At 43.2% G+C, this 10,835-nt stretch overlaps 2 protein-coding genes across 2 annotated transcripts; both read left to right on the forward strand.

Moving 5' to 3' along the window:
* Window positions 1-747: 747 nt before the first annotated feature.
* Window positions 748-1,809, forward strand: LOC308150329 (mucosal pentraxin-like; the record flags this gene model as incomplete). The annotated part of the gene is made up of 3 exons (XM_080523173.1): window positions 748-805; window positions 1,033-1,135; window positions 1,272-1,809. The coding sequence occupies 3 exons, from the start codon at window positions 748-750 to the stop codon at window positions 1,807-1,809; spliced, it is 699 nt and encodes a 232-aa protein (XP_080379299.1).
* Window positions 1,810-8,049: 6,240 nt separating this feature from the next.
* On the forward strand, window positions 8,050-9,111 carry LOC308150330 (mucosal pentraxin-like; the record flags this gene model as incomplete). The annotated part of the gene is made up of 3 exons (XM_080523174.1): window positions 8,050-8,107; window positions 8,335-8,437; window positions 8,574-9,111. The coding sequence occupies 3 exons, from the start codon at window positions 8,050-8,052 to the stop codon at window positions 9,109-9,111; spliced, it is 699 nt and encodes a 232-aa protein (XP_080379300.1).
* Window positions 9,112-10,835: the final 1,724 nt, after the last annotated feature.

Here is a 10,835-nt window from a genome sequence, read left to right on the forward strand (position 1 = left end):
TTAAACATCTTCGTTTTCAGAGGGCAAAAACTCGTTTGCGTCTGGACGAACCCCCCCAAAACGAATATAAAAATCCACGTTTATCAAAAAAACGTATAGGTGTGGACAGGGCCTCAAGCAGACCCACAACCAACAGCCCGTATAGACCATCACACTCCACCCCATAACATGGGGCCCATAAGGGACCCGAAACCAGTCCCAACAACAACAACAACAACAACAACAACAAAAATATACTAAATAAATAAACATCAAATGTAACAAAACAAATATCCAGTTCATTACATATTGTAGTGACCCACAGAGTAGCGGGTGTATTGATAACCATGCACAGCTGCCCCGCATTCCCCTATCAGGCGGATGGCCCAGAGAAGAGAACTGCAGGCTCGTTAGCCCCACATGCCACACCTGGGCCTCCTCCTAGGGACTCACAGATAAGGAGGAGCCACTTCTCTATTCCACTGATCACAATAAAAAGGACAGGAGAGACCAGACATCTTAGGAACTAAACTAGACATCTTCTGGATCAATTAAGCTACAGTACATCTGCCGTTTAGTAGAACTGACAAGGTAGGTTCTCTAGCATGACATACGGTGAAAGACATTTTGTCCATTAATGACACACTTGCAATTGAAGAGAATGCATTCAAGGAGAATACAAACCCATTTAAAGTGTATACTTGCATGTACACTGAAACCCTAATGTCATATTTGTTGTAAACATTGCTGTTGATGTATTGTGAACAGATGGAGAGACTCTTTGTGGTGCTGGTCATGTTCACCATGTGCTGGGCCGAGCCTCAAGGTGAGACATCTGAACATCCCGTTGATTTACTTTGAACATGAATGCTCATTTGACATACGATCAGTATTCATGAATCATATGGCACTACACACATACCTGGAAGTACATACCATTTACATTTGTGTATGCAATGGAAATCTCTTCAGACAGTACTAACATTACAATTCCAAATGTGCTTTGAAGGGTTTGTTTTGATTTGATGGACTGAATCCTCTTTGTCTGACCAGACCTCACAGGTAAAATGTTTACATTTACACGAGAGACCAACACTGCGCACGTGAAGCTGACACCAATAGGAGAGATCCTTGGCTCTGCGACCATATGTCTCAGGTAATATGGTGTTCAATACTTCTGTCGTCAACTTTAGACAACTCAAAACACCTTGACGTTGTGTCTGCATGTTGAATCCATAGTGATATTGAATATTTCTTGTTCTAACTCTATATTTATGAACCTCTTCCTGAAGGTATTTCACAGACCTGCGGCGACACTATACTCTGTTCTCCATGGCCTCCCGAAAAGACGACAACGACCTGCTGCTGTTCAAGAGGGTAACTGGAAGACTGGAACTGCACGTCAGGCATAAGGCACTCAAGTTTAAGGGGGTGCCAGGTGAGCTCAACGTGTGGGTCTCAGTGTGTGCCACATGGAACTCCACCGATGGTCAGCTGTGGACCAATGGGAAGCCCAGCCCAACGCAGACGCCGGGCTACACAGGGGTGCTTGATGGTGGTGTTCCCAGTGTCATTCTGGGTCAGGACCAAGACTCCTATGGGGGGGGCTTTGTTACGAGTCAGTCATTTGTTGGGCTGATCAGTGATGTGAATGTGTGGAACCATGTCCTGTCTCCTTGTGAGATTCAGCACTTCACAGCTGATGTAAACTACAGCCCAGGCAATGTGATTAACTGGAGGGCACTGACTTACACTGAGAGTGGGCAGGAGGTGTTTGTAGAGGACAAGTTGAGAGCCATTTCTAACTTCTCCAACTTCTGTGCTGTTTAATCTTCATCATTCTCAAATTGCTGAATGTGACAATACCTCATGAGTTTTCCCCCTATAGAAATCGTTGAATGTATTCTAGCTGAAATTGAGTCACTTGATGTACATGCCAATAAAAGTAGTTAAGCAGTACACTGTTCTTTCTTTATTGGAGTACAGAAGAGGCTGTATGCACACACAGTTTTGTTGACCTGTATTTGTTAACCTTTTATTAGTCCCACTGAATCCTGATTCAGTGAGTGCAATGCTTTGCCCATATTGAACACACTGCATGTTAGATAGCCTCTACTAGCTTCTACACTTAGGCAGCACAGAAGTTACTGCAGCTTATTTTACAAAACGCCTTAGTCAAGGCTGTCCAGTCACAACCAATCGACTCAAAAAGCAAAACACAAAGATTTATTGGGGAAAACACACAACATAATCCAGGATTTAACTGGGTTTCAGAACTTCTATGACCAGCTGCTCCTCCTCGACAGCAGACCCCCCTCTACCTGTCTGCCCTGGAGTCAAAGTTAGGCCCTGTCCACACCTATACGTTTTTTTGATAAACGTGGATTTTTATATTCGTTTTGGGGGGTTCGTCCAGACGCAAACGAGTTTTTGCCCCCTGAAAACGAAGATGTTTAAAAACGCCTGCCAGAGTGAAGATGTTTAAAAACGCTGTATATTCGCCGTATATTTTTGACGTGTGGACGAGATAGACGGAGCTTTTTGTATTCGTCACGTCATCATGCACGTAGATTTCTATGATCATGCGCACTGCAGCTGTTTGCTGTTCCCTCTAACGTCATATCCTGGCACCAGTAACTACTATGTTTACAATAGGCAACGGTGTTCGAGGCTACACAAGCGAGGAAAATGGATGTGAACAAAGTGCTTCTAGTTCTTTCACTGTTAACTGGGCTTTTAACCTGTTCACAGATAAATGCACAGTTAATGAACGAGAACATTGAGACAGAGGCGTCTGATTGGCCAGCGGGGCTATGGGGATAATATTATATCGCCGACTACTGGTGTGGAATGCTCAATGACAGCGTTTATATTGCGTTCATGCGTATGCATGTGGACACAGACATTGTTTATAAACATGCTGGTGTGGACGGTAATATTTTTATATACGAAAAACGTTTATCAAAAAAACGTATAGGTGTGGACAGGGCCTTAAGCCTAACTTGGATCTCGGCGGGCCTGGTTACCCCTGAAATCTAGTATCCAGGACCTACTGTCCCTTCCTTAAGCCTAACTTGGATCTCGGCGGGCCTGGTTACCCCTGAAATCTAGTATCCAGGACCTACTGTCCCTTCCTTAAGCCTAACTTGGATCTCGGCGGGCCTGGTTACCCCTGAAATCTAGTATCCAGGACCTACTGTCCCTTCCTTAAGCCTAACATGGATCTCGGCGGGCCTGGTTACCCCTGAAATCTAGTATCCAGGACAGTAAAATATTTAAAGTGCAATAGCTGGCAAATGAGCAGTGGGCAGGTGCAGATAAGCTAGTTGAAGGCTATATTGAAGAAGTGCGTTTTTAGCTTTCTTTTAAAAATATTTAGTGAGCTGGCTTCCCTGATCTCTAAAGGTAATGTGTTCCAAAGCTTTGGGGCATAGTTGGCAAAGGCTGCGCTCCCGATCTTCTTCTGACTGTTGCTGGGAACCTCTAATAAACCTGCGATAGATGATCTTAGTGTTCTTGAGGGCACATAATTGGCAAGGGAATTAGCAATGTACTTTGGGCCTCGCCCATTAAGGGCTTTGTATATAAGGAGGAGGACCTTAAAATCAACCCTACATGTTACTGGCAGCCAGTGCAGAGTAGCTAGGACCGGAGTAATGTGTTCTCTCCTCTTGGTTCTAGTTAGAAGTCGAGCTGCAGAGTTTTGAATAAGCTGAAGTCTTGCAGTAGTTTTTTTAGGAAGCCCAGTAAAAAGTGGCTTGAGACAAAGGCATGAATCAGTTTTTCAGCATCTTTTTGGTTTATAAGTGGTCTTACTTTAGCAATGTTTCTAAGGTGAAAGAATTATGTTTTCGTCACCTTGTTAATATGGGACTTGAAGCTTAGGTCTGAGTCGAAAATAACACCTAGACCTCAGGTTTAATCAATGATGTCAGTTTCCCTAGATTATTAAGCAGCATATCCCTCTTTGCTTTAGGGCCGATCAGTAGGACTTCAGTTTTGTCCTCGTTTAGCTTCAAGAAGTTATTGCTCATCCATTTATTTATTGCTAGAAGACAGTTCGTAATGGAGTCTATAGCTGAAGTATCATTTGGTTCAGCAGAAATGTACAGTTGCGTGTCATCGGCATAGCTGTGGAAACATACGTTGTGCTCTCTAATGATGTCCCCGAGTGGTAACATGTATAGTGAGAATAGTAGTGGACCAAGGCAGCTCCCTTGTGCGACTCCGAAATCGCTGTCATATTTCTCAGACACATGATCTCCAAGCTTGACATAGAACTTTCTCCCTGTAATGCAACTAATACAATTGTGCAATGTAGATTCTGCTTCCAGCATTATTAGTAGTGTTGTTAGTAGTATACTATTATTAGTATTATTATTATTAGTAGTAGTAGTAGTATTATTATTATAGTGACTATAAGTTCTGAGTTATTCTGGTTATTTATTATGCAGTTAAACAGGGAGTCCATTCTGAAGGAATCTCATAATAACTGATACTAGGCTTACTTTAAGTGTTACTATTGTATATGACAGTAATTCATAAGTTCTAATGATAGTAACTCTACCACTGAGTGTTCGTTTAGCTCCAGACAGGGCCTGGGTGTGTGTGTGTGTGTGTGTGTGTGTGTGTGTGTGTGTGTGTGTGTGTGTGTGTGTGTTCTGGTAGCATTGTGTATGTATGTTACGGAGCCCCCCTGGGGTCACATGGTAGAGAACAATTATTTGATGTGTGAATCTGTTCCCTCGGTTTAGTAAATCTGTTCCCTCGGTTTAGTAATTCGTTAGGGTTAGGGTTAGAATCCTTGCAATCGTTCTGGCTCGTAGGGCCTAACCCTAACTCTAACGAATTACTAAACCGAGGGAACAAATTACTAAATCGAGGGAACGGATACCTGTCTGTCTGCCCTGGAGTCAAAGTTAAACTCTACCTGTATGTCTGCCCTGGAGTCAAAGTTACTCTCTACCTGTCTGTCTGCCCTGGAGTCAAAGTTACTCTCTACCTGTCTGTCTGCCCTGGGGGGTATTCCACGAAGCTCGATAAAGTTCTAAGCCTCGATAAAGTTCTAAGCCTCGAAAATGTTAGCTTGCGTTCGGTGCCATCAATGTGGCTCAAATAATTCGCTGCTTGGTTGAGCTCCTTCTGAGTCAGATATAATTAGCCTGGTCGCGACCAGGCTAAAACACAGGCTATGGTAAGACGCGCGTCAAAAAAGGCTCACAGGCGGAAACTAAACCCCGAACGACAGTTCCTCATGTGTCTTTTAGGAAATATTAGTTCCCACTTCACACGAGATAGATAGATGGATAGGTTGACTGTGTGATAGATAGATAATTTGATAATTTGAAAGTGTGATCGATCGATAGATAGTTTGATTGTGTGATAGATAACTAGATATTTAGAAAGTGTGATAGATAGATAGATAGATCGATGGATACATAAATTAAAAAATGTACAAAATAAAATAAAATGAATAGGTATGTCTATTGCATTGCTGTTATCACAGCGGTCTGGTTGGCGCAGTGGTTAAGGCAGCCGGCTGGAGTCCCAAAGGTTGCGAGTTCGAAGTCTTTTTTTCTTTTCTTTTTTACATTTAACCGAAGATTTCATGCAAAGGCTTCAAACACCATTGTAATCGTGTCAGTTCTTGTAAATTAGCCTGCACCATAATTTTATAGCCTACATACTTTTTTAGATGAGATTTTAGATTAGATTCAGACAACGAAATTGCAGTAAAAAGTGTGTCGGAAGAGGGATTCGAACCACGTCTAAAAATTATGAATAAATCCTGTGGCAGCCGTCGATACCACTAGGCCATTGTGGCGATATGACGGTTTGTAGCCTGCTGCTGATATCACCACAGTAGTAATATTCATTTATTAAAATATGAACATATAACAATAACTGGGGCTAGTATGACCTACGCATTTAATCGGTCAGCAATTTCTTGCCAAACCATTTCCCTCGCCTTGTTAATTGCGGCAGTATTGCACTATTTTACATCTTATTTTTCCGTCTTCATAAAGATCAATAATTCGGGAATGCTGCGCAAATGTAGTACGCCTGCAGAGTGGAGTATCTTCATTTCGACAGATCGACTCTTCTGGGCTCTTTATGTCTGCGTGCACGCGCCGATATCGAAGATTTGTAAGCCTGTCTTCTGTGAACACTCATCACGCAAGGCTGATCCTCGTTCGAGGAATCACCTGAGGCTTGAATTCCAATCTCGAGTTGCCTGAGCGCCGCATTTATTTATATCGCCGCTATACTGATCCGCCTTTAGTGGAATGGCCCCCTGGAGTCAAAGTTACTCTCTACCTGTCTGTCTGCCCTGGAGTCAAAGTTTCTCTCTTACACCTATAACGGCATAACAAACTGGATTCTTTCAGCACATGATAAACCTCTTAACCATAGAAACAAACATGTTTGTACATCTGTAAACAGGTTAAAAGTCCAGTTGACAGTGAAGGAACTAGAAGCACTTTGTACACATCCATTTTCCTTGCTTGTGTAGCCTCGACCACCGTTGCCTGTTTTAAACAAAGTAGTTACTGGTGCCAGGATATGACGTTGGATGAAACAGCTGCAGTGCGCATGATCATAGAAATCTACGCGCATAATTACGTGACGAACACAAAGACAACTGTCTATCTCGTCCACACATCAAAAATATACAGCGAATATACAGCGTTTTAAAAAAAACTTCACTCTGGCCGGAGTTTTTTTAAATGTTCGAATTCAGGGGGCAAAAACTTGTTTATCAAAAAACGTATTAGTGTGGACAAGGCCTGAGTCTGCTTCTCCTGCAACATAAGGCTATGTCCACACCTATACGTTTTTTTGATAAACGTTTTTCGCATATAAAAATATGACGCACCAGCATGTTTATAAACAATGTCTGTGTCCACATGCATACGCATGAACGCAATATAAACGCTGTCATTGAGCATTCCACACCAGTAGTCGGCGATATACTATTATCCCCATAGCCCCGCTGGCCAATCAGACGCCTCTGTCTCTCAATGTGCTCGATCATTAACTGTGCATTTATCTGTAAACAGGTTAAAAGTCCAGTTAACAGTGAAAGAACTAGAAGCACTTTGTTCACATCCATTTTCCTCGCTTGTGTAGCCTCGAACACCGTTGCCTGTTGTAATAACAGGATATGACGTAGGAGGGAACAGCAAACAGCTGCAGTGCGCATGATCATAGAAATCTACGCGCATGATGACGTGACGAATACAAAAAGCACCGTCTATCTCGTCCACACGTCAAAAATATACGGCGAATATACAGCGTTTTTAAACATCTTCACTCTGGCAGGCGCTTTTAAACATCTTCGTTTTCAGAGGGCAAAAACTCGTTTGCGTCTGGACGAACCCCCCCAAAACGAATATAAAAATCCACGTTTATCAAAAAAACGTATAGGTGTGGACAGGGCCTCAAGCAGACCCACAACCAACAGCCCGTATAGACCATCACACTCCACCCCATAACATGGGGCCCATAAGGGACCCGAAACCAGTCCCAACAACAACAACAACAACAACAAAAATATACTAAATAAATAAACATCAAATGTAACAAAACAAATATCCAGTTCATTACATATTGTAGTGACCCACAGAGTAGCGGGTGTATTGATAACCATGCACAGCTGCCCCGCATTCCCCTATCAGGCGGATGGCCCAGAGAAGAGAACTGCAGGCTCGTTAGCCCCACATGCCACACCTGGGCCTCCTCCTAGGGACTCACAGATAAGGAGGAGCCACTTCTCTATTCCACTGATCACAATAAAAAGGACAGGAGAGACCAGACATCTTAGGAACTAAACTAGACATCTTCTGGATCAATTAAGCTACAGTACATCTGCCGTTTAGTAGAACTGACAAGGTAGGTTCTCTAGCATGACATACGGTGAAAGACATTTTGTCCATTAATGACACACTTGCAATTGAAGAGAATGCATTCAAGGAGAATACAAACCCATTTAAAGTGTATACTTGCATGTACACTGAAACCCTAATGTCATATTTGTTGTAAACATTGCTGTTGATGTATTGTGAACAGATGGAGAGACTCTTTGTGGTGCTGGTCATGTTCACCATGTGCTGGGCCGAGCCTCAAGGTGAGACATCTGAACATCCCGTTGATTTACTTTGAACATGAATGCTCATTTGACATACGATCAGTATTCATGAATCATATGGCACTACACACATACCTGGAAGTCCATACCATTTACATTTGTGTATGCAATGGAAATCTCTTCAGACAGTACTAACATTACAATTCCAAATGTGCTTTGAAGGGTTTGTTTTGATTTGATGGACTGAATCCTCTTTGTCTGACCAGACCTCACAGGTAAAATGTTTACATTTACACGAGAGACCAACACTGCGCACGTGAAGCTGACACCAATAGGAGAGATCCTTGGCTCTGCGACCATATGTCTCAGGTAATATGGTGTTCAATACTTCTGTCGTCAACTTTAGACAACTCAAAACACCTTGACGTTGTGTCTGCATGTTGAATCCATAGTGATATTGAATATTTCTTGTTCTAACTCTATATTTATGAACCTCTTCCTGAAGGTATTTCACAGACCTGCGGCGACACTATACTCTGTTCTCCATGGCCTCCCGAAAAGACGACAACGACCTGCTGCTGTTCAAGAGGGTAACTGGAAGACTGGAACTGCACGTCAGGCATAAGGCACTCAAGTTTAAGGGGGTGCCAGGTGAGCTCAACGTGTGGGTCTCAGTGTGTGCCACCTGGAACTCCACCGATGGTCAGCTGTGGACCAATGGGAAGCCCAGCCCAACGCAGACGCCGGGCTACACAGGGGTGCTTGATGGTGGTGTTCCCAGTGTCATTCTGGGTCAGGACCAAGACTCCTATGGGGGGGGCTTTGTTACGAGTCAGTCATTTGTTGGGCTGATCAGTGATGTGAATGTGTGGAACCATGTCCTGTCTCCTTGTGAGATTCAGCACTTCACAGCTGATGTAAACTACAGCCCAGGCAATGTGATTAACTGGAGGGCACTGACTTACACTGAGAGTGGGCAGGAGGTGTTTGTAGAGGACAAGTTGAGAGCCATTTCTAACTTCTCCAACTTCTGTGCTGTTTAATCTTCATCATTCTCAAATTGCTGAATGTGACAATACCTCATGAGTTTTCCCCCTATAGAAATCGTTGAATGTATTCTAGCTGAAATTGAGTCACTTGATGTACATGCCAATAAAAGTAGTTAAGCAGTACACTGTTCTTTCTTTATTGGAGTACAGAAGAGACTGTATGCACACACAGTTTTGTTGACCTGTATTTGTTAACCTTTTATTAGTCCCACTGAATCCTGATTCAGTGAGTGCAATGCTTTGCCCATATTGAACACACTGCATGTTAGATAGCCTCTACTAGCTTCTACACTTAGGCAGCACAGAAGTTACTGCAGCTTATTTTACAAAACGCCTTAGTCAAGGCTGTCCAGTCACAACCAATCGACTCAAAAAGCAAAACACAAAGATTTATTGGGGAAAACACACAACATAATCCAGGATTTAACTGGGTTTCAGAACTTCTATGACCAGCTGCTCCTCCTCGACAGCAGACCCCCCTCTACCTGTCTGCCCTGGAGTCAAAGTTAGGCCCTGTCCACACCTATACGTTTTTTTGATAAACGTGGATTTTTATATTCGTTTTGGGGGGTTCGTCCAGACGCAAACGAGTTTTTGCCCCCTGAAAACGAAGATGTTTAAAAACGCCTGCCAGAGTGAAGATGTTTAAAAACGCTGTATATTCGCCGTATATTTTTGACGTGTGGACGAGATAGACGGAGCTTTTTGTATTCGTCACGTCATCATGCACGTAGATTTCTATGATCATGCGCACTGCAGCTGTTTGCTGTTCCCTCTAACGTCATATCCTGGCACCAGTAACTACTATGTTTACAATAGGCAACGGTGTTCGAGGCTACACAAGCGAGGAAAATGGATGTGAACAAAGTGCTTCTAGTTCTTTCACTGTTAACTGGGCTTTTAACCTGTTCACAGATAAATGCACAGTTAATGAACGAGAACATTGAGACAGAGGCGTCTGATTGGCCAGCGGGGCTATGGGGATAATATTATATCGACGACTACTGGTGTGGAATGCTCAATGACAGCGTTTATATTGCGTTCATGCGTATGCATGTGGACACAGACATTGTTTATAAACATGCTGGTGTGGACGGTAATATTTTTATATACGAAAAACGTTTATCAAAAAAACGTATAGGTGTGGACAGGGCCTTAAGCCTAACTTGGATCTCGGCGGGCCTGGTTACCCCTGAAATCTAGTATCCAGGACCTACTGTCCCTTCCTTAAGCCTAACTTGGATCTCGGCGGGCCTGGTTACCCCTGAAATCTAGTATCCAGGACCTACTGTCCCTTCCTTAAGCCTAACTTGGATCTCGGCGGGCCTGGTTACCCCTGAAATCTAGTATCCAGGACCTACTGTCCCTTCCTTAAGCCTAACATGGATCTCGGCGGGCCTGGTTACCCCTGAAATCTAGTATCCAGGACAGTAAAATATTTAAAGTGCAATAGCTGGCAAATGAGCAGTGGGCAGGTGCAGATAAGCTAGTTGAAGGCTATATTGAAGAAGTGCGTTTTTAGCTTTCTTTTAAAAATATTTAGTGAGCTGGCTTCCCTGATCTCTAAAGGTAATGTGTTCCAAAGCTTTGGGGCATAGTTGGCAAAGGCTGCGCTCCCGATCTTCTTCTGACTGTTGCTGGGAACCTCTAATAAACCTGCGATAGATGATCTTAGTGTTCTTGAGGGCACATAATTGGCAAGGGAATTAGCAATGTAC

The sequence above is a fragment of the Nansenia antarctica genome (genome assembly GCF_963989245.1).
Source record: "Nansenia antarctica genome assembly, chromosome: 2".
Lineage (NCBI taxonomy): Eukaryota > Metazoa > Chordata > Actinopteri > Argentiniformes > Microstomatidae > Nansenia > Nansenia antarctica.